A 24,478-nucleotide genomic window follows, 5' to 3' on the forward strand; every position below is an offset into this window, starting at 1 on the left:
TACACACATTATAATTTTATATATATATATATATATATATATATATATAATTAATTACACACACATCTCATACACACATACATATATAAATATCAAGAGATACAGAGTGCAACCTGTAGGAAGTTATTAAAGTAAACCAGGGGCATAACTAATTCATTTAGTGGTCCTCTGGTGTTGCGTAAAGGAACAGCTGACTGTTATTGTGTCTGGTGTCAGTCAGCCATGTCAGTAAAAGCCCAAAGAATTTTCATTCATTGTATTTTTTTTTTATAGAGGTTGCAGAATCCTCCATTGATTCTGAATGGCTCTGTGTGTACTGATCAGTTTTTGCTCCAGTGGAGAAGAGATTAAATAAACATGTTTAAGGGTGGGGCACAAGGGTTCCTGTTTGTCTTCTTGGGTGATGATTAGTTATTACTGTGAAAGCACACATACATTGATTGTATAAGAGAGTCCTTTTGTAACTACAGAAATGATCATGATGCACATGAAAACAAGTCTTCAATCCTGGTCAGGTGGGAACCTGAGGTGGTCAGTTCTATAATATTTTGTTTGTTTATTTATTATTATTATTATTTTTCATTTTTCTTTTTTGGACTGGACAAAATTATTTGTTTGGAATTAATAAAAACTGGTTCTGTTGAGATTTGAACATGGGCTTTTTCCATTCCCCCATTAAACAATAGAGTCAGTATGTAATATTAGAATATGTTGTATAGCATATACAGAAGGTTGCATAACAATCTTTCAGTTAATTTGGCATTGTACATTTTCTGATTCTGATTATACAATACAGTGCCACACAAGTCTACAGAATACAAAAACCTGTACCTAAAGTCATCACTCCTCCATTATGAGGTTCTTCTTGGCTTTGTCCAACCTGTCCAGTACCTCACTGTACAGAACAGACATCTGAAAAGTCATTTTATCATTGGTCAGTATTAAATCTATCACTGATACTGATGTTAAGGAGCTAGAAATCATACCTTTAAATATCATAAACTTGTATGCTGAGCCCTGATGGTCACATACAATTGTGAATTACTCTTGCGGTATGATTAACATCCCACTATGTGCTTGGTTGCTCAAAAATGGTATCACACTAACAAAAGCATCTTTCCTATGTAATCTGTGCTTTTTTTTGGTGTGATTTCCATTACTGGCAGGCCCTTTATGGTGTAAGGCCTAAAATATCAGTCTTGTTCTTTCGAATAAATCCAATCATGGCGACAACAAACTGCTTCCTATCCCATACCGGGGCAAATTAAATATGGAATAGAATACTTTAGTGCATTGTTTTTACAGCAGCAAAGAGCTCTTCCTAAACCAGCATTATTTTACCTGAGTCTGATAGCTGTCCTGCATAGAACCCAGGTGCTGCAGGAAGCTGATCCCTAAACCACACCACTTCTCAGCCTCAGGATACTGGGACAGACTGTAGAGCAAAATTCCTGTATTCCATGCTCGAGTCAACAGCCATAAGATCTCCAGTTCAGGGAAGTCTTCTGACTGGGGGGAAACAGCAAAACTATTACACTATAGAATAACTTTTTAAATAACACAATTTTAAAACCGAATGCTTCTGATTTAGGGCACTCATTTTCACCTAAATTTTCAGGTTAGTACCAAACAGTATACAGTCATATGAAAAAGTAAGTACACGTCATGGAAATTTTTGGCTTTTTTTGACATATTTGAACAAGCAAACATTTGATCATCTTTGAATCAGTGCCTATTAATAATGATGAGTCTTTATTGGTCACATATACATTACAGCACAGTGAAATTCTTTTCTTCGCATACTCCAGCATACCAGGAAGTTGGGGTCAGAGCACAGGGTCAGCCATGATACAGTGCCCCTGGAGTAGAGAGGGTTAAGGGCCTTGCTCAAGGGCCCAACAGACCCTTCTGACCTTCTGATCAGTAACATTACCACAAGGAAAATTAGCTTTTTCAATCGTTTATTCAACAAAAATAACAATCTATGTGATATTCTTCTGTGGAAAAAGTAAGTACACCCTTGGCCTCAGAAGCTAGTATTGTCCCCTTTAGCAGAAATAACTTCTTGTAGGTGTTTTGTATAATTGTCCACCAGGCTTACTGGAATTTTTGACCACTCTTACATGCAATATTCTTTCAGTTGCAAGATGGTTGAGGGTTTTCTTGCATGTACTGCCCGTTTCAAATCCCCCCACAACATTTCAATGGGATTCAAATCCAGGCTTTGACGAGGCCATTCCATAACCCTCCATTTCTTATTTTTGAGCCACTCCTTGTTGGATTTGCTAGTGTGCGTCGGATCATTATCCTGCAGAAAGGTCCACTTTCATTTCAACTTCAACTTTCGGACAGACGGCCTCACGTTATCTTCAAGCTCTCTTTGATATGATGCAAAATTTATAGTTGAATCAATGAATGCAAGCTGTCCAGTCCCTGAAGCAGCAAAGCAACCCCAAACCATATTTCCACCAACGTACTTCACGGTTGGTATCAGGTGCTTCTCCTGAAAAGCTGTCTTTGGTCTGCGCCAAACATGTCTGCAGTTACTATGGAAAATAACTCTATCTTTGATTCATCTATCCAGAGCACATGATTCCAAAAGGCCTGGTCTTTCCCTATATGCTCTTTGGCAAACTGTAGTCTTGCAAAGGCATTTTCCTGGCACGCCTCCCATACAAGTAACATTTTTGCAATCTCTTTCTGATGTCAAAGTGCATGCATTTACAATCAACAGTTGCAAGACTTACTTGCAGATCCTGTGATGAAATTTTGGGGTTCTTAGAGACTTCTTGCATCAGACGGTCTGCTCTTGGGCTGAAATTGTTGGGACGGCTGGCACTGGACTAGTCGTTTGAAATCTGTAGATTATTTTCCTTACAGTGGAATGAGGCATTTCAAATAATTTGGAGATCTTTTTAAATCCCTTGCCAGACCCATAGGCATCCACAACCTTTTTTCTGAAGGCCTTACAGAACTCTTCAGATCTTGGCATGATGACACCACACACCTCAATAGTAAAGGAAATGGTAGCTCAGCAAATAAGACATTGGACTTCTGATCAGAAGGTTGTGAGTTCAAATCCCAGCACTGCCAAGCTGCCACTGTTGGGCCCTTGAGCAAGGCCCTTAACCCTCAACTGCTCAGTTGTATAAATTAGATAATTGTAAGTCGCTCTGGATAAGGGCGTCTGCCAAATGTAATGGGAACATCAGACACTAGATATGAATAACACCTGCACTCCCTAAGCAGGTTCTAATCACTGGCACCCAATCTTGAATTTTTTATGGATTGAAGGTGTCAGAAATGTAGGAGTGTACTTACTTTTTCCGTGTCACTGGTCTGTTTTTTTTTTGGTAATTTAAATTGTGAAAATTACTACAAAATGTCAATTTTATGCATCATCTGATAAAGTGTATCCACTTTATTAACAGGCACTGTTTCAAAGAGGATCAAATGTTTGCTTGTCCAAATATATTTAAAAAAAAAAAAAAAAAGCCAACCGTTTCCATGGAGTGTACTTATTTTTTCACATGACTGTAACTGATCATGAGTAATACAGATGGGAGTCAAATTGAAGGAAAACCTGGTGTCTCTGCTATGTTGAGGGGGGATTTTACTAGCAAAGTTTGGGTCCACAAATCAATACAAATTTATTCTGACTGATCTCTTTTATCCTATGATAAAACATTTCTTTCCTGATGGGAGTGCTGTCTTCCAGGATAACCTGTCTTCCATACACAGGGCAGGAAGGCTGACTGAATGATTTGATGAGGATGAAAATTATGTAAATAATATGCCATGGGCCTTCACAGTTACTAGATCTTAACCCAGTTGAACACCTCTGAGGGATTTTGGATGTGTTATACAGCACTCCCCCATCACCATCATCCAATGTTGCTCATACTTACAGAACAAGTTAAGAGACTTGTAGAATCTGTGACCAGGTGCACTGAAGCTGTTCTGGTAGCTCATAGTGCCCTAACACCTTAGTTAGACACTAACACACAATCTATATTTGCTTAGACCTATTGAAATTGAAAGTAAAATTTCTGTTTAATGTCTTGATTCAGATTAATCCAACCAGTCAGTTTTTTAAGCCAATCAAAAGAACAAGTGCTCCAAAAATTTTCAATTTAGCAAACTGGCAGGAAGAAGCTGGTGAATGCAGCATCTGCTAACTGAAGTGTAGCTAAAAGCCCATTGACTGAAACAGGAGATTCTTTTTGAGATGGGGATAATTGCTGAGCTACAGTAGTTGACATGTGATGGGTTGCTGAGTCATGTTGGCCAGCTCACTGCAGCTGAAATGATGGACAGGGCCTCCTCATAGTAACCCCACACTTCCTCTAATATACGGTGGTCCACTTCGCACACACCGCTGGGCAGTGACAGCTGGATTAGAGTATGCAAGCAGTAACTGTTGGTGCACACATAAAATCAAATATTAAGTTGTGTGAAAACATTTTGTCTTTAATAGCATATATGGTGTCAGGGCAATTACCAGCAGCGTGCCAGATCTGCCTGTGGACCTCGCTTGTGTAGAGAGAGGGCAATTGTTAAAGCCTTCTTACACACCACAGGAAAGTGGGCTGGGGGTTTCATTGCTAAGGCTGCATATACAAAATGGGTAACCATTTCGATAATCCGCATAGCTTTATCTCATTACAGCACAAAGAATTTGCATTCTTAGCTGTCTGAGTATGAATAAAAGCTAAATTTAAATTAGCTGAAGAAATTACTTGAATCAGTAAACAATATCTTACTTGCAATTGTCTCCAAAATTTTGGTATCAACATTATCAAGCTCCAGGACTGACTCAAACACATTCTCAAGCTTGGGATCATTTAACTTGGCTCGTGCCTCAAACTCGTAAAGAAGTAATATAGTGTCAGTTGGGTCTTTGGCATAGTCACCTGAAAATAAATTGAATGGTACTGTATGTAATGCCTGTTACATTTATGAATTTTGGTTTACACTGGAATAAAGTTGCAAGTATTGCAGTATTATTCAAAATAACTGAAAAGATACCTGAAGCTTTTAATGCCCTCCATATCTCCCTGCAGATCTGAATGTGCTCTAAAGCTTGGGTAAGGATCTCAGTCTGAAACACAGTAGATTAAGGTAGATTTAGCTTACAGCACCCTCTAGCCGGGAACACTGCACATAAATGCATAATAAAACTGATTAGAATACTGACAATCCACATTCACTTTAAACATACTGGTTATATGTGTTTAACAAATACTTCAAATTTCAAAAAAGAAAACAAATCTTAATAAGAAAATAACTAATTCTGAATGGTATGTCAAAAATGTTGCATGATTTATCTACCTGTTGTTCAGTCTGAGGAGTCATGCAGCAGATGTCCAGACAGGCAGCAGCAACCATCAGCAAACATATCTTCTGCCCCATCAACACACCTCTATCTTGAACACAAAGCTGTGACAGCTGACCACCAGTGGAACCAGAGGAAATGGAAAATGTCGAGTCAAATATACACTTATCATCCACTTTATTAGGAACACCGGTACACCTGCTCATTTACGCAGTTATCCAATCAGCCAATCATGTGACAGCAGCACAATGCATAAAATTATGCAGATACAGGTCAAGAGCTTCAGTTCATGTTCACATCAAAGATAAGAATGGGGGAAAACGTGATCTCTATGACTTTAGCAGTGGCATGGATGTTGGTCCCAGACGGGCTGGGTTGAGTATTTCAGAAATTGCTGGTCTCCTGCAATTTTCACACACAACAGTCTCTAGAGTTTACACAGAATGGTGTGAAAAACAGAAAACATTAAGCTCAAGCTCTTGACCTGTATCTGCATTATTATTTGCACTGCGCTGCTACCACATGATTGACTGATTAGATAACTGCATGAATGTGCAGGTGAACAGGTGTTCCTAATAAAGTGAACAGCAAATGTAGGTTTCTGATTAAAGCATATCTTTGTATGTAATCAGACATTAATCCTCCAAAACATACAGGAATACATTTTGCCCTAAAGGTAAATGTAAATAAAAATAAAGGTAAATAAAACAAATAAATAATTAACATTGACATGGCCTATAGTACTCTACTGCGCAACATTTTCACACTAGAGCTGTATTAGTTATAAAATAACTGAATCCAAATCCCAAAATTGTCATATTAGTTCCCTGTGTGCACCAACACTGACACCTACAAAACTGTTCAAAAATACAAAGAAACATTGGGTCTCATTTATCGAGCTGGATACAAACAAAATTGTGTAAATTGTTAGTACAAGCGGTAAAAAAATTTTGTATTCATGAAACTTAAGTCAACTCTATTTATTTCAAATACACACACAAATTAAATAATTAAATCATTTTGTTTTGCCATTAATATATAGTGTATACAGTGCCCCCCACTAATATTGGCACCCTTGGTAAATATGAGTGAAGAGGCTGTGAAAAATTGTCTTTATTATTTAACCTTTTGTTCTTTTCTTAAAAGAAATATCACAAAAATACTTCGCTCTCATGGATATCAAACAATAACAAACACCATATAAAGAAACATTTATATTTGACATTTTTTTAGTACACTTGGGTGACTAGCAAAAGGAAATTGTTCAACCATGACTTTCACAGGGGTATAAATATGAGGTAACACATAGGCCAAAATCCCTTAGTCATTCATATAAATGGGTAAGACCAAGGAATATAGCTGTGATGTGCAGAAAAAGGATGTTGAGCTTCACAAAATGGGAAGTGGCTATAAGAAAATAGCACAATCATTGAAAATGCCCATTTCCACCATCAGGGCAATAATTAAGAAGTTCCAGTCAACTGGAAATGTTATGAATCAACCTTGAAGAGGACATGTGTCTATATTGTCTCGATGCACTGTGAAGAGGATGGTTCGAGTGGCCAAAACATCTCCAAGGATCACAGCTGGAGAATTGCAGAAGTTAGTTGTGTCTTAGGGTCAGAAAGTCTCCAAAACCAAAATCCGAAGTCACCTACATCACCACAAGTTGTTTGGAAGAGTTTCAAGAAAAAAGTCTCTACTCTCATCCAAAAACAAACTCAAGCATCTTCAGTTTGCCAGACACTACTGGAGCTTCAAATGTGATCGGGTTCTATGGTCAGATGAAACCAAAATAGAGATTTTTGGCAATAAACACTAGAGGTGGTTTTGGTGCACACAGAAAGTTGAAAAGTAACTCATAAAATATGGTGGTGGCTCTTTGATGTTAAATGTCAAGTTTAAAATGGGCTGTGGTTGGATCTTCCAGCAGGACAATGATCTAAAACATACATCAAAATCAACACAAAAATGGTTTACTGACCACAATATCAAGGTCCTGCTATGGCCATCCCAGTCCCCTGACTTGAAACCCATAGAAAACCTGTGGGGTGAACTGAAGAGGAGAGTTCACCAGTGTGGACCTCAAAATTTGAAGGATCTGGTGAGATTCTGTATGGAGGAATGGTCTTATAGGAGGAATCAGGCATTATAGGAGAAGACTCAGAGCTGTTATCTTGGCAAAGGGAGGTAGCACAAAGTATTGACTGAAAGGGTGCAAATAATTGTTGCACACATATATTTAACAAATTTTGGGGTTTTTTTTGTTTGAAATTGTTTGATATCCAAGAGAGCAGAGTATTTTTGTAAATTTTTTAAACAAAAGGTTAAACAATAATGACAAATTTTCACATCCTTCTTTGCTCATATTTACCAAGTGTGCCAATATTTGTGGCGAGCACTATATATAAACATATAAATATAAATATATACACAGTACTGTGCAAAAGGTATTTTTTGTACAAACTTTGTTATAGATTTTTTTATTTTATGATTTCTACATTATCGAGTCAGTACAAAAAACATTTTAGATTCCCAAACATTAGTTTTCCAGCACAAAATGAAATGTTACAGAAAGATGTTTGTATGTCAGTAAAGAAAGCAGCATATTAAGTGGTAAGAGACACTTTTCAGATTAAAAACACAATGAAAGGCTGCTGGATATTTCTGCAAAATAAGATGCGAGTGCGATAGTCAAAGTCTCCAGAAGAACAGTGACTGGTTCTGCAAGATGCTCAATAAAACTTACAGCTCATTTCCTTATAAAACGGCACTAATTCTACCTGAGACTACTTTATTTTTTTGGTCACACCAAATATTGTCTTTGTCTCATTTACTACTACTTACTGCTCTTTATGGTATTTCCTTTTGTCTTTTTGTTTTTTACATGTAGAAACATTTAATTTCATTATTTTGAAGGCAACTTTGCTCTACAGCATTTCTTTCCATGTGCCTAAAACTTTTGCACAGTACTGTATATATACTTCACCATATAAAAGGAGGATGAGGAAGAGGGCTTGTCTGTGCATATGGCTGAACTGATATTACTGGAAGAGCACATGATACCCAACAGAGACCGCTATGATTTTTTTCCCCAGAGAATGAAAGCTGGCTTGTAAGTTTGCCACGTCATCTGGTCATTTTTAAAAAGCTTTGTCATTGTTTGGCCTCCTCTGGTAGCAGAGAAACTCTGTCGATCAAAAATAATTTTTTATTTTTTTTTACTCAGTTTTTGTGTCAAACCATTTTCTTTTGACCTCACTTATATCGTGCTGAATGGATGATACCAAATTCATTCCATAACTTCTCTCCATATTTTAGTGTTTTCTTAAAGCTGGATAATTAATAGGTAGCCTTCACACACAGCAGGGCCAACATCATCAAAAGCACAAAAAAGATTCAACAGTCTTAGTAAGTGTTCCAATTAAACAGTCATGGGTGGATAAATGGATGGATAGAAGGATGGTTATTACATATTTTGTGTTTGGTAAAAACATCATCAATTGTATCACTTCATAATGCCCACAGTTATTTTTTCCCCTAAACTTCCTATGTTTTGCTTTAACATCCCAAATTGTTTATGTAATCAATGCTTATCTACAGTATGAAATAAATGCATTTTAAACTTTAATAAGTCTTAATGTTCACACACAAAAATGCTAATGTGGCCCAGTTAGAAACTGAGTTTATCATCCTTGCTCTGAAGAGAAAATTATGCATGCAATCTGAATTTACCTGGTAGCACAGAAGAAAGAAATCCCTCATTCTAACTGAACTGCTCTTACACTGCAAGGCTGTGTTCCATGCTGACAAAGGAAATATAAGATACATCATTATGGCACTGCAGTCACACAATGCTTACAGTACTTCAAACTAAATATATGGTTCATCTCATATGACAGATTAAGAAAGTGAGATTGCACCTATCCTTCTGAACCAGTTGGCCTCGTCAGAACAATGGACCTCTCCTTGACCAGGTGCTTTTTTGAGTCGGGACACATTTTTCAGTGCTGTTCAAACACACATACAAGAAGTACATATATTTCACACACTCTTGTACGCATACTTGCTCAGTTGACAGAAGAAATTACAAAGTGATGGATATCACCTCTCTTAATGGAGATTTATGTGAAAAATATATTCTCATTTGTCCAATCAATGATATCACACCTACCCATCTTTAGATACAACAAGAGCGCATCTAGACAGACATCCCTGCAGCAGTTGAAAGAATAAATGAACAAAATGTCAAAGTGTCAAAAGGAACAGAAAAACTGTAATACATTTTATAAATTTTTATACAATATGAAGGGAAGGATTTTTGTATTAATAATCTGTCTCATATATATATATATATATATATATATATATATATATATATATATATATATATATATATATATATATATATATATAAAATGCCATTTTGGAGGTTAATGAAATATTTTGGTTGAACCCCTTGAATTAAAGCTGAAAGTCTACACTTTAATCACATCTTGATTGCTTCATTTCAAATCTATTGTGGTGGTGTACAGAGGCAAAATTACGAAAATGGTGTCACTGTCCAAATACTTATGGACCTGATTGTATATACACCAATGACATACTAACCTGTTTTCTTCATACGCATTCTCCATTGTTGATAGCACAAGCCGAACTAAACACCTAAATAAAATGATTTGGGCAGATATTTCAGAAGGCGCTACAATATGCTGAAAGATTGTTCTCCTGCTGCTGATATATAATCATTTTTCACAGTTTGTTAAAATATACAAGACAAGGGTCTTTCTTTCTATACAGACCTGAGAGCAGTAAGCACTTGGACTACATCATGTGAGACTTCACAGAAATGTTCCAGTGCTTTCATGGCTGTGTCCTGCTGTTTATTCTGTCATAAACAAAGCTATACTATATGACCAAAAGAATATGGACGCCTGACATACATCACATACATATGCGGGTCTTCCCCAAACTGTTGTCCCAAAGTTGGAAGCGCACAATTATTGAGAATGTCTTTGTATGCTGTAGCATTACAATTTCCCTTCACTGGACCTAAGGGGCCCAAACCTGTTTCATCATGACAATGCCCCTGTGCACAAAGCAAGGTCAATGTAGATGGGTTTTGCCAAAGTTGGTGAAGAAGTACTCAAGTGGCCCTCACAGAGTACTGACCTCAACCCCACTGAACACCTCTGTGGTGGGTGAATTGGAATGCAGACTACGTCCTGACCTAATGCTCTAGTGGCTGAATGGGCAAATCCCTCATAGCCATGCTCCAAAATCTAGTGTAAAGCCTTCCCATGAAGAGTGGGAGTTATTAGAACAGCAAAGGGAGGACTAAATTTGTAATGGGATGTTCAAAAGCACATAGGGGTGTGATGGTCAAGCATCCACAACCTTTTGGCCATATAGTGTATTCAGGATATACTGTAATAATACAATTACAATAATACTATAATCACCAGTATAGTCTACTGGTAAAAATATTACTGATTAATAATAATAATGAGAAAAATACTTATATTCTGTGTAATCACTGACATCCAGAGCAATTTGGGCTGCCAGGCTGAGAAGGTTTGCTGCTGCATTCTCAGAGACAAAAAGCCTATCTTCACTGGGCACAGGCATCTGCGCTAGTGCACCAATTTCTCCTATAGCCTCAGTAGCTGAGGGGCAGAAACAGTTTCATTACGACTATTATCCCTTCATTTTGTTTTATTGTATATGACCCTTTATACTTGGAAACTTTACAGTTGGTCACTTTACACAACTTTAGTGCAGTAGCACTATATGTGATGTATTTATTTCTCACTATGTTGTAGTGTACATTGTACTTTGTTATTGTACCTATCTATGCTCTTTCCTGTGTGTGTGTATCATATTCTGTTACATAAGCAGTTTACGCTAACCTTACCACAAGCATTTCAATGTACATATGTCCTGGCGTACTGTGCAAACAATAAATATATTTGACTTGACTATATATGTAGTACAGTAGACATTAAACTGTATAAATGTTACTAACCCTTCTCTATATTGTTCTCCAGAACCGCTATCTTGTAGACACTAAAATGTGTGAAGATGCTGTTTGGATCACACTTAAGTGCCTCTGAAATAGCTTCCTTAGCCTACAAAAAATATTGAACATTATTAGCATTTGGTATAAAATCCATAGGTGTGCATGTTAGTGTGTTTGTGCATGTATTTGTGTACTGTATTAAATTACCTTGTCTAGTTGCCGCAAATAATAAAAACAGGAAGCTCGGTTTCTCTGCAGTTTGGCCAGGTTCTGATCCAGCTCACACGCCTTGTAAAAACTTAATGAATAGTTGTACCACTGCAGAGCCTCATAATAGTTTTTGGCCTGAGCAGCAAAAATGATAATAATCATTTTTATATTTTATAATAATAATAATAATAATAAAAATAATAATAGATACTAAATTTCTCAGCCGATACCGATAACCAATTATTCAGAGTGATATCGGCCGATACTGATAACAAATAGCAATAGTTCTGCCTTTTATACCTTCTTATAAATTAATAATAATTACTTCCACAATTCTGAAAGAAATGCAAATAAAAACTTTATTCTCTCCATTTCAACAAGTTGTTTCACAGTAACTGGTCTCATAAACAGAAAACACATTACTCAAATTAATATTAACACGAACTAAATTCTGAAGATTAAAGTAAGATTTCTCAGCTTATTGAATGTTATAAATTCATATTAACATTGACTGAATTGTAAACAACCTTCTGTTAGGCTTCACATTCACTCACCACAAACAAAAGCATTTCTACTTCATCACTGACATCAAACTGGTAATATATAATATAAACTTTTATATACAGTAACATTAACTGGATATGTTAATGATTAATTCAGCGCGAGCAGGTCGAGAAAAAGCGCAGAGCTTTTTACCGATTATCGGCCGATACATCGATGCATCTCTAATAATAATTAATAATAATATCTGAAGACATACCTCAATGCTTTTAGCAGCTTTATCCCACAGAAGGAGGTGGAGGGAGGTGAGACTGTGTGGTGATAACTGCCTTCCTGCATAATGACCTAAAAAGGAATCAGACATTGGTCAAGTGACCTCTCAAAATTTTATATTTATACCAGTGAAACCCTAATAATTTACGTATGCAGAGCCAGACAGGTTCTCAGCAGCGTACTACTATTCAGTATTTCCATGCTATCAGATTAGTGTCAAACCTAGAAGATGAAGAAGCCTTTATACGTCACATATACATTACAGCATGGTGAAATTATTTCTTCACATATCCCAGTTTGTTAGGAAGCTGGGGACAGAGCACAGGGTCAGTCATGATAAAGTTCACCTGGAGCAGAGAGATTTAAGGGCCTTACACAAGTGCCCAAGAGTGGCAACTTGGCAGTGCTGGGGCTGCAACCTCTGACCTCACCTTCTGATCAGTATCCCAGAGCCTTAACTGTTGAACCATGGTACATAGTGACAAACCCCCAGAGCCTTAACTGTTGAACCACGGTACATAGTGACAAACCTATGTACCTGTGATTGCATCCTCAATTTTCTGTTTGGCCAGCAGTTCTTTGCCTCTCAACATCAGCAGCTCAATTTGCAACAAAAGTGCAGAGCCCAGCTCAGGAGATGATTCAAAATGTTGGCAAACCATGTTCAGAAAATCAAAGGCCAAAGTTTCTCTGTAAACATCACAGTATAAGAGTGACACAATGGTTAACATTAAATAATATGTTTAGAAGGGAACTTTCAGAATTAAATGTTGTTACCTATCCTCTGCTGTCAGCAGCTTTACTGTGCTAAGACACACATCCAGCTGAACCTCAGAGTCAAGTAATTCTTTTAGTCCTACCATGCAGAGAGGTAAAAAATAAATAAATAAATAAATAAATAAATAAATAAATATCGGTTATATATATATATACTTATATAAATACATGGTTAGTGCTAGGGTTATATTAACACTTAATCCTTACCCATGGGCTCTAGAGGTAATGTTTGAGATTTTGTTGGAGAATAAATTTGTAAAAATGTTGCAAAAATTGTAAATGCAAATAAACTGTGCATAGGCTACTGAAGTGAGATTTTTTTATATAGCTTTTAGCCCACAGTATTTGACTGGTTACTTCTTTAATACAAGGTTTAAACAATGTTTAATACAAACCTCACAGAATCATCTTACTCACCAGATTTAACAACTTCATCTGGTGTTCCACTCTTTAGCAAAATGCGGATCTTCAGATAAATACCTGCTGGTTGTAAGTATTCCTATTAACAAAAGAACGTATAGTAGTATAATGGTCACCTGTCCTTTTTTGCATTTATGAAAAAGAACAGTATATTATACAGTATTATAAAGAGCACAGAAAATATCTGTGGAGCACAATGAAGTATAACTGTTGAAACGATCCCTCCTGCTAGCCATGTTACAGACAGTCCCCTTTCTTTACAGGTCAGGAACACAAACAGAAGAGAATTCAGTGCTAAATAGTCAGTATTGCCATATACCAAAAATACTGTCTGCTGCAAAAAGAGTCATAATCCAAAAAGAAAGAAAAGTAAATTTGGGAGCTGCCTTTTCAGAATGGAGAAACCTGTTGACCATGAAGTGGATGAAGTTGGACAACAAATTAACTGCATTTCACCTGGACAGTTTATTAATGTTATAAGCTATTTGAATCAATATCTGCAGCTACAAGTTAACTGTCATGGCAGTATTCTGCATATTCATAGCTAACTTTGTAGTAACTGACTAGAGTAAAATGAGACACTGAATTAGTTAGCATCCATCATAGATTTTGCGATTTGAGGGTTTGTGTACTTGGATATGAAGAGAAGGTGCAGTCAATGAAGACTGATCTACAATCCTGATGAATTCAAGGGAAAAAAATGGGAAAGCTGTGCCAGATTTTGGAAGCTCACAGTTTATTTTAGGCACAACTTAATTAATGACCTGGCTGTCTAAAAAAAGCTAAAAACTTCCAAACATATAACTTATGGTTCTCTCCATGGTTCTCTCCTGGCTAAGAGTAGGATACTTCCTTTACATGAGGGGAGACACCTTGCTGGTGGTGGAGGAGTTTAAGTACTTTGGGATATTATTCAAATGTGATCGGAAAAGACAGCATGAGATTGGCAAACGTATCAGGTCAGCTGCAGAATTTACAGGTGTTGAACTGGTCTGTTGATGAAACACAAGCTCAGTTTTTGGAAAAAGCTCTCAGGTCAATCAATGTCACCTGTGGCCGAGAGCTTTGGGTAGTGACTGAAAGAATAAAGGGGCGTTCACACATACAGCGACTCGCAAGCGACAAAACAACTGGAGACCGTTCAATTTTCAGTTGCCGACTTCCGGCGACATGAGCAACAGCGACTGTTGATGAGTAGATGTGGGCATGTCCAGTGACGCAAGAAAGTTGAAAAAAGTTTAACTGTATGCTAATATGGAGCGACTAATATGGTGCAGTGACTATCAATATGGCGCATGTTATCTGTCTCCTGTCAAATACTGGAGTGCAGAAAAGATGGAGGAATAATTAATCATAGCCAATCTAGCCAATTCTTTACAGCATGCCTCTGGACACATACCGAGACACAAAAAAAGATTTGGTTGATTAAATCCTAAAAGAATGCATTTCAAACTGAGTCCTGTCCAGCCTGAAATACTGCTGGAACTGGACCTCATCCAATCCGCAGCTTCTGTAACAGACAGTAGTACTCACCATGCTGCCTGCGAGTCCGAATTGTTTCATGGACCCAGACAGGCCGGTGCTTGCATTTTAGGTGCAGATAGATGGCTGCAATGGCAAAGCGCTCACACTGCTTCTCCTTCATCTCGTAGGATAGGATGTACATATACACTGTTGAATTTTATATACAAATGCTTTCCCTCCAGAATGTTTAATTTCAGGGGCAAGAAAACTGATTTTTTGTCAAAAAAAAGTGGAATGCTAGTTGCACCACCAACTGATAAACATTACTATGGCAACCATTAGTAGGAACGCCTACTGGAGAATTCATGCGATTTGCAACTTGCAGCTATACAATAGCTGCATGTGTGAACGTACAGTAAGGCTGTGAGTATACACGAGGAAAAAATTTGGTGCCTTTGCAGGGTTGCTGGGCTTAATCTCTGTGAAAGGGTGGGAGAGTCTCAGCGTAGAGGTGCTGTTTCAAATTGGAGAATTTGATAAGTTCTACCTAATGCACCTTTAAATCCGTACTAACAAAGCTTAGTTGATAAGCATTATACCTTATTAGCCAGGCTCACAGCATGAAGAGCTTTATCTTGATACTTCTGACAGTCTAACTCCAAATAAACTCTAGCAAGTAGTCTCAGGACTTTGGCCTGAAAAGAAAGTGCAACAGACTATGGTAACATTTTCAAACAATAAACAGAACTGTGTAGTGAAGAGTCTATCTGAAAACATACTTGCATTTCTGGCCCTTGAGAGTACTTTGGATTCATCTTCCCTATATCATAGCTTTGACTGGAAATCACAATAAAGCGAATGATTCTTTGTAAAGCATGTGCATGAATAAATTGAAAGCTGAAGAAAGTCACTGCTATTACCACCAACTGACAACAATATAAAACATATATAATATAGTATAATATATAGTAATATAATAAATTATAATATAATAGAAAGGTGATAAGATCAATATTATATATTCATTAAATGTATTTATTAAAACAGTAAGAGTAAAGTCTCACCTGAGCCAAAATGAACTGTCCTCAAGCTTCTTTTTATTATATGTATCCACTCCAAATTTATAGCAAATTAGGGACAGATATCCAGTCTATTCAACATTTCCCCAAAATAGGAAAAAGATTCAAACAAATATAGACTTATAAAAAATACTTAAAATACAAAATACAAAAATAGTACATAACACAATAAATACTTATATTAGCTCTTTATAGCAACACACCTGCTTGGGAAGTCTCAGAAGCATCTCTTTACATCGGTCTACACAGGAAACAGCCTCCTGTTGATTTTCTTGAGCAAGCGCCTGTAATGACAAGACATCACCATTCTGTTCAATTCCTGTCTCCAGCACATTAATGATTTGCGTAATTATTATCACCTTTTAATTTTATGTTAGTGCAATGCATTTTCAGTTCCTTTTTATCTAATGTATTAAATGTGCTTCTTTGCTTACTGATTCAGCTTTATAAGAAAGAACCCGCAGCAGGTCTTTCTCAGCATCTGCTTTTGGTAGGTTGGTATCAGCACCTTCATTTCTTTGGGATATCAGTCTGCAGTAAAGAGTCTCCAGGCTCTGGAAAATCATACAGAACATCATCACATCACATCTACAATGATTTGTACCCGTTATGCATGATGCAACATCTCAGCATTTTTTTTACGCTGAAGCGGCTCATTATTCCCAAATGGCACTTACAGTTACAGCCTGGCTCAAAAAATCATCAGCAAGCTTGGGATTTTTACATTCAAGCCATGTTTTTCCTGTCTTACTGGCCATCTGAGAAACACACATTAGAGAATTTAATAACCAAAAAAAATCTAAACTGGAATCCGGAAGTAGATGTAAAGGTGCATAAATAGTATATTAGCATCACCATAGAAAACAGGAGACAAACAAAAAAAAATATATAAAATATATATATATATATATATATATATATATATATATATATATATATATATATATATATATATATAATGTTTTCAAGACTGTACAATACAATTCTTTGAATATGTCAACAAACCAAAATCTGCTTGCGAATTGCTTTCTCTGATGGGTTCTCAGGTTCACATAAATACAGGAGTCGGCAAGCTATGTGACGCACTGAAACACATAAAGTACATAGTCTTTATAGCCCATTTACACTTATAAACTAATAAACTGCATGGAAAGCATGTCACATTTCTGCACATCTGCCGGTTCACAGTTACACAACAAATATTAAGCAAATAACACTACAGTACTGAAACCTTTGGCTCTTTGTTGCTCATTTATGGCTGAACCAACATTTTTGGTCACAGCCCAGTTCCACAACTGAAGAACATATTCTTCAACCTATAGAAAGAAAACATACTCTTTTAAGGTTTTGTCTTGTTGAATAAAAAAAATCAAAAACAAGGAAAAATTAAAAAGTAACAAAAAATACAAAAAGAAATGCAAATAAACAAAATGTTAATGAACCCAAGCTCTTCATATTTACACGGAGCATTGCATAACAACACTGTGCTGACATCTATCCATTTCACCAAAAATACCCCTGAATGAGCCTTACACCTTAAACTGGTATTTGCAGCCCAGGTACCAATTTTACCATACCATTTTTGTTGCTACTTTAACCAACAAATCTGTCATATTCACTATTACATACAATAAACAGACATAATCAAAAAACCACAACATTCACAACACAATGCACAGTCCCGACTTTTAGCAGGAGCTGGAGACATGTCCCATCAGATCCTTTGACTCACCACAAACACAATATTATTTAAAAGAAATGTGCATTTGTTATACATGATAATATACCTTAGATCTATTCCAGTTGGCCCTGAATAATGAAATAATTGAAACTGTACATTGTATTTTAAAGCATTCATGATGTGTATGTGTGTGTGTGTGTGTGTGTGTGTGTGTGTGTGTGTGTGTGTGTGTTTGTGAAGTGTCCTGCAGCAATGAAAAGGTAGCAATAACAGAAACATGCAGCAGTCCATTTTCCCTCCAACTCCAGGCGGAAAGGTGTTATGATTTTGTTTGGTATGACCGTGCTTGCACACAGTATGCCTTTTTTTCCTGTTCTTTTTGCCTTCTTCATTCATAAACTACACAATGCGCCCACAAAGTCGCTTTGAAAACGAATGGAGCAGGTGAGTTTGTTCATCTACAAGTCTGCTAGCTAGCTTAGCCAGGTTCTAATGTATACAGAGCACACTTGCTAGCCTGCACCTTTACAAAAAAAAGGTATATTTTGTTTTTTAATTTTTTAAAATAAATTTTGAATTGCTTCACTTTGTATTTCTTTTTTAAAATCTGATTATGATGATTTGTACATTGATGCAGAATCCTTTAATGAGACAGGAGAGATGCATTTTAGAGAAAAAAAAAATTCTCCCCGTTACAACATTACAAAATAAACAGGCAGCAGTAATGTCAGAGACAAACAAAATATTTAGTGTTGTACTTTTTCACAGTGATACTTCAGCTTTTTCATATCATTTTTTCAACAGGGGAGTGCAAGAGGAGTGAGTTTTCTCCCTGCTAATGATTAAAATGGTTAAACACTACTTCTCATCCATTTTTAATGTATTATTTTGATCAGTCTATTAAATACAATTGGTCTGTGTTTAAAATAATTTTAAAAACAGTACGGGATTATATCATAAAAAATTCATGAAGTATGTACTCACCTGTGAATCCTGGATTTTAGTGTGTTGCTCAAGGGACTCAACTTTATCAAACAGCTTCTCAATAAATTCACTCACACTCTCGTGACTTTGGCTATGCAGAAGTTTCTCTAACAGATCTAAAAGAGAAACAAATTGTTTAGCACAAAATGCTTCTTCCAAAGAAATTTTGCTTATAAAATAGTAACACAGACCTAAAAATGTGTTACATGAAATAGTGGTTGAAGATTTTCAACCTTGCCAGTCAGCATTTATTGAGTGCATAATGTGTTCTGTTCCATCATTCAACTACTAATAAACTGCTTTAATGTAGTCACACAATGTTCTGTTTTTTAAAGTGGAAGAATGGGAACGGCAAATATGTTTAATTCAAACAGATATTAATTTTTTTGATACACAGTAGTAGACATCAAAAGTCTACACACACACCTGTTAACACGGCAGGTTTTTGTGATGTAAAAAAGAAACCAAGATCAATCATGTCAGATCTTTCCCCCCTTTAACATGGTATCGCAACCGACAAAGTGAAAAACAAATAAAAACCTTTTAGACAAAAAATTAATAAAAGAACAAACTTTGCACACCCCTTAACTAATTTTTTAAAGCACATTTTGCTTGTAATACAGCACTCAGTCTTTTTGTGTAATACAGCACTCAGTAGGTAAGAGTCTACCAATATAGAACAGCTTGATTTAGTGATTTTATTCCACTCCTGCAAAAATCGCCTATGTACGGTCCTCTTCAAGTCATTCCACAGGTTTTTGCTTGGATTTAGATGAGGGCTGTGACTGGGCCAATCGGAAACATTCATCTTCTTCTTATGAAGCCGTTCCTTTATTGACTTACATTTGAGTTTTGGGTCTTTATCTTGTTGGAAGATGAAATTTTCAGCAGAAATCATCAGCTGTCTAACAGAGGCCTTCAGGTTTTGTGAAAAAGAATAGTATAGATTGGTATTTAGAGCTATCCATGATTACCTCTTTGTTGACTAGAGACCCTGTCCCAGCTGAAGAGAAGCAGCCCCAATGCATGATGCTATTGTCTTGTTTTTTTGCCAAACACATATTTTAGAATTATGCCCAAAATGTTCTACCCTGGTCTCATCAGACTATAACACAATTTGCCATGTTCTGGCAAAATTTTATTTTCTTGATCGCGCTGCCAAAGGCGGGATACCCACAAAAGCCAATGAGAGCGAGCAAGCATCACCAACTGGGTGTTGCATGGTTTTATAGTGGAAACATGGCAGCCACAAACATGCCACGGTAGAGACGACTTTGTGTGTGTTTACAAAGAAATGGCTATCATGTAGAGGACGCTGTAAATAAAGTTTTGGCTAAAATTGCTATTTTGTTTTTCTCTGAAAAATATAATGCACGCCAGGAAAGCCATCTGACGACGTCAATAGTCCTACATATTTGTTTTTCTTTTGAAGTCACGTTTGATAAAACGCAAGTTTCTGTGAGAGCTTGTGTCTGTGGAATCGTTACTACAATCAACAGGTGTGTGGTCTTGCAGTCAGGCCAAATGGCCTAGTGTGTGCGTTCTGAGGATTGTAATGTTAAAAATAAAATATTGCTCTAATTAGGACTTCCCAACTCATAAATAAGTACTTCCCAGGAGGACTTGAACACACAATTAAGCCTGACTATGATGTATTTGTGATCAATCACTGATAACCATTGTTCCCGATGACCAATCACTGATAACCATTGTTCCCGATGACCAATCACTGATAACCATTGTTCCAATGACCAATCATTGCTAACCATTGTTCCCAATGACCAATCACTGATAACCATTGTTCCCAATGACCAATCACTGATAACCATTGTTCCCAATGACCAATCACTGATAACCAATGTTCCCAATGATTAATCACTGATAACCATTGTTCCCAATGATTAATCACTGATAACCATTGTTCCCAATGACCAATCACTGATAACCACTGCTTGTCCCATGCCTCAACCTCTTGGATTAAACTTTATTCCTGGAGATATTTACAAGAAATAAGATTGAGAAACGATTTCCTTCAGGACTACTCAACTTTCATGGCTACTGCCACTGTTTCTTTTTGTCTGCATTCTTGATAAAAGTATAGTATTTTGTAAATGCTTAAAAGTTTAGTTTGTGGTGTCATGACCAAAGATGACTTCATTCTATAATCAATAAATTATTTAAGAAATAAATTTTTTATATATATATATGTGTGTGTATATATATATATATATATATATATATATATATATATATATATATATATATATTCTGATACAACTCTGTTCTGAGTGAAAATCATCCTTCTTCATGTACCTTAATTTTTAATTCAATATGCCAATGCTCATGATGAATAATTAACATGCAAATTAGTCTATAACACCATCCAGTTGGCTAGTTTCCTCCAAAAGAAACTCACTGTTGGGAACAGTGTGCATCATCGTGATATTTAGCCTGGTTAATGAAGATTTACGAATAGCAGTAGCTGAACTGATATAGATATCTTCGCTAAGGATATTTCAGAAGCATAAGAAACATCAAGTTTCAAGCAAGTGTGGTTTGTGAAGGTGTAACCTATGTATTGTTAAATCTTAAAATGAACACTTTTAAAGACGCAAGAAGTTCAAAGCTGTTTAGATATTCAGTGTTTGAGTAAACTTAAGAAATAAATGTTAAAGGTGAGCAGGTGCTATTCGGTTACACGGTCCACTAGCAAACATGCTAAATATCAGTCTTCTGGAGTCAGGCACTGACCTTTCATTGTGATGGAAAACTGCTCCATGTTATTAACAACTGAAAACTTATTTATGTTTAATGCTAATATACTATAATATATTAAAAACAGACAATTTTGTTGTAACTATAAGTTGTACTGCCTCACAAAAGTCGGTACAAACGCGTACAGTCCTGAAGTAGCTACTGAAGACAGCCACCTAAACCTGCCTTAGCCACAGTGTCTCGCGCACACATCAAGATTTTTGGCGCGAGACTGAACTGAAGCGCTCGAGCTGAGGGATGTAGTGGTGTGTTTTGGGACATGGGGCGTAGTTTCCGGGGGGGATGGGGGAAATAACCCCTCCAGTGATCAGAACTAGCAATAACCACCGCCCCAATAATTATACCATAATCAACTGAAACATATGTATAATGTTGTAACATTAGTGGTGTTCCGAATCGATTGTGATTTTGTCATAATAAATCAGATAAAAATACTAAAAGCCCCCCTCCGATGCACAAGTTAAGGTATCACCCAACTATTGCCTCCCAACACAACGCTTGATTACTGCCGTTTGCCTGGGAGAGCACAGTGGCTCGGAAGCTGAAGAGAATGTCTGCTCAGTAGACTGTTTGTATGGGAAGCCAAACAACTCAAAAGCTGGATAATATGGTGTACAACACACCACATATATTGTAGCTGGTTAGCTAATTCATTGCAATTTAGCCATAACTACCAATATAACAAGTTCACGAAAAACAGCCTTGTGTTATGTTAGCTAAATTTTATTTAAAAGTTAAATAGTAGTTTTATTTAATATTTATTTAATAGTTCAAATTATTATCAACAACAAGGTTGTTCACACTGGACATTGCATTCACACTGTGCAATGCAGTGGCATGTTAAAATCTCACAATAAATGATGTGTATAAGTTTTAATCAGTTCCAGTGTGCATTTATTTGGACTTTATTATGGCCTGTGTAATTTGTTTGAATGAAACAATCGTTTGATCATAGATAATTGTGGACAATACATGGATAGGGTAGTTAGATTGATGGATGAATGAGTACATAGATGGAAAGATAGATAAGCAGAGGGAAATTATGTAATGACACTGCAGATATAAGACAGCTGATTCCCCCGCCCCCGACACCCCGAAATTTATTGAATTTCATATTTGTAAAATTGGTGTTTTTATACAACATGCTCGTTTTTAGTGTTGAATAGTTCAGACCAAAAAAAAATAATTTTTTCAATTCGCTCTATAACTACAAAGCTGAAAGCATCTTCAACAGACTACATTTGTGTGGTCAAGTTCAATACTGCGGTCAGATTCAGTTCTGTTTATACAACTGCATTTTAGAGCCACTGATTTCAAAATTAAAATAAAACATTACGAGGAAAAGGTCTTTTCCCTCAAATACATGGTCAAGAGTGCCTGCATCACCAGATTGGATTGGTCAGAATTTCTCTAGAGAGAAAAGAGCTCACTGACAAGAAACCATGTTGGTAGGAAACGTAACAGTTTATCAAACAGTGTTCATACATTTATTAAGTTGCTCAAATACATATATTAGCCCTATGTGTGAAAAACAACAACAACAACCAAAAAAAAGAACACTGGCAGAAATCGACCCTACACTATTAAAAGGAGGAACCCGAATATCCCAGAGGAAACCACTCAGGAGAACTCCACAATAACCTGAGCTCAGGAATGAACCAGGCACCCTGGAGCTGTGAGGCAGCAACACTACCTGTTACACCACTGTGCGCTGCCCCTTAATGGTTTATAATTATATATTTACAAACGTATATACATTTACAAAAGTAATTTTCAAAACACTAATGAATACTGAATGGTGGTTCTTACAGTAACCCTTCTGAATGGTCTACATGAGGAGGTGCAATCTTGCTTTCTGACCAGAAGATGGCATCTCATACAAAATGTTGTGCGAAAGCCGCATTTAAAAAAAAAAAAAAACTGATTGCATACTTGCATGACTATATAAACATCCACCCTAAGTCTTTAAAAATAAAAAAGCTGCATGAAGTGTGTTATTTTTAGCATCAAGGTGAACGCTTTATTGATCTTACAGACACAATGGAAAAAAGGGACAGAGTTTACCACTGATTATTTATGTTGATATCATTTAGATGTGTCTTGTTTTTTTTTATAGTTTAAAATAAATCCACAACCTGTATGCCCTATTTATTTGGTTTGATTGTATATTAACTACTATACAGAGACAAAGGGATAGTGTAACTGTTGCAGTATGAGTGTAGTGTAGAGTAGAGTAGTTTGTGTAATGTGTGTTCAATGTGTATGAACGATTCATTAATGTTCTTAGCTTTTATGATAGATACACAATCTGTGTTTTCATAGAACTTTTAAGGTTTCCCCCCACACTGTAAAAAAATATTTCTTGACTTAGTAAGTTCAACTTATTTTATTCAGTTGATCCAGTTAATAGCCAATTTAGTTGTATTGACATATTTAAACGAGTTGGTTCAACATTTAATTATTTATATGGAATCACAAATGAGTTCAACACAATGTATTCACGATCAACCATTTACATTACTGCTTACGTAACTTCCGCAAGCCGATAAGTTTCAAATGCGAAATGCGCACAATTATAACTAATAAAGTTTTTAAAAATTTTCCATTGTTTGGCTTCAGAACACATTAATTTACATGGTGGAATTGCATGGAATACTTTGATGCGAGTTTGCATGTTCTCCCCGTGCTGTGGGGGTTTCCTCCAGGTACTCCGGTTTCCTCCCCCGGTCCAAAGACATGCATAGTAGGCTGATTGGTGTGTCTAAAGTGTCCGTAGTGTATGAATGGGTGTGTGAGTGTGTATGTGATTGTGCCCTGCGATGGACTGGCACCCTGTCCAGATTGTACCCCGCCTTGTGCCCAATGCTTCCTGGGATAGGCTCCAGGTTCCCCCTGACCCTGAAAAGGAATAAGCGGTAGAAGATGGATGGATGGATGGATAACACTTTTAACGGCTTCTG

At 36.6% G+C, this 24,478-nt stretch overlaps 1 protein-coding gene across 1 annotated transcript; it reads right to left on the minus strand.

The window, feature by feature from the left end:
* Positions 1-147: 147 nt before the first annotated feature.
* tex11 (testis expressed 11) lies at positions 148-21,181 on the minus strand. The gene is made up of 29 exons (XM_053630645.1): positions 21,160-21,181; positions 18,744-18,859; positions 17,310-17,394; positions 17,084-17,163; positions 16,756-16,836; positions 16,513-16,632; positions 16,282-16,362; positions 16,064-16,149; positions 15,779-15,836; positions 15,599-15,694; positions 13,533-13,614; positions 13,116-13,194; positions 12,877-13,028; positions 12,325-12,410; positions 11,562-11,699; positions 11,361-11,463; positions 10,877-11,001; positions 10,138-10,223; positions 9,947-10,000; positions 9,510-9,550; positions 9,259-9,345; positions 9,071-9,141; positions 5,332-5,448; positions 5,029-5,101; positions 4,764-4,913; positions 4,502-4,610; positions 4,297-4,417; positions 1,342-1,509; positions 148-912 (listed from the first exon to the last, which is right to left on the minus strand). The coding sequence occupies exons 1-29, from the start codon at positions 21,179-21,181 to the stop codon at positions 841-843; spliced, it is 2,739 nt and encodes a 912-aa protein (XP_053486620.1). The 3' UTR covers positions 148-840.
* Between the last annotated feature and the right edge of the window lie 3,297 nt (positions 21,182-24,478).

Source organism: Ictalurus furcatus, chromosome 8, assembly GCF_023375685.1.
Source record: "Ictalurus furcatus strain D&B chromosome 8, Billie_1.0, whole genome shotgun sequence".
Classification (NCBI taxonomy): domain Eukaryota; kingdom Metazoa; phylum Chordata; class Actinopteri; order Siluriformes; family Ictaluridae; genus Ictalurus; species Ictalurus furcatus.

Coding starts and splice junctions, on each gene's coding strand:
- tex11 (XM_053630645.1), bottom strand. CDS start 21,181: ATGATGCACACTGTTCCCAACA. Junction 11,700..12,324: donor AAGCTGCTAAAAGCATTGAG/GTATGTCTTCAG, acceptor TTTGCTGCTCAG/GCCAAAAACTATTATGAGGC. Junction 5,102..5,331: donor CTCCTCAGACTGAACAACAG/GTAGATAAATCA, acceptor ACTGTGTTTCAG/ACTGAGATCCTTACCCAAGC.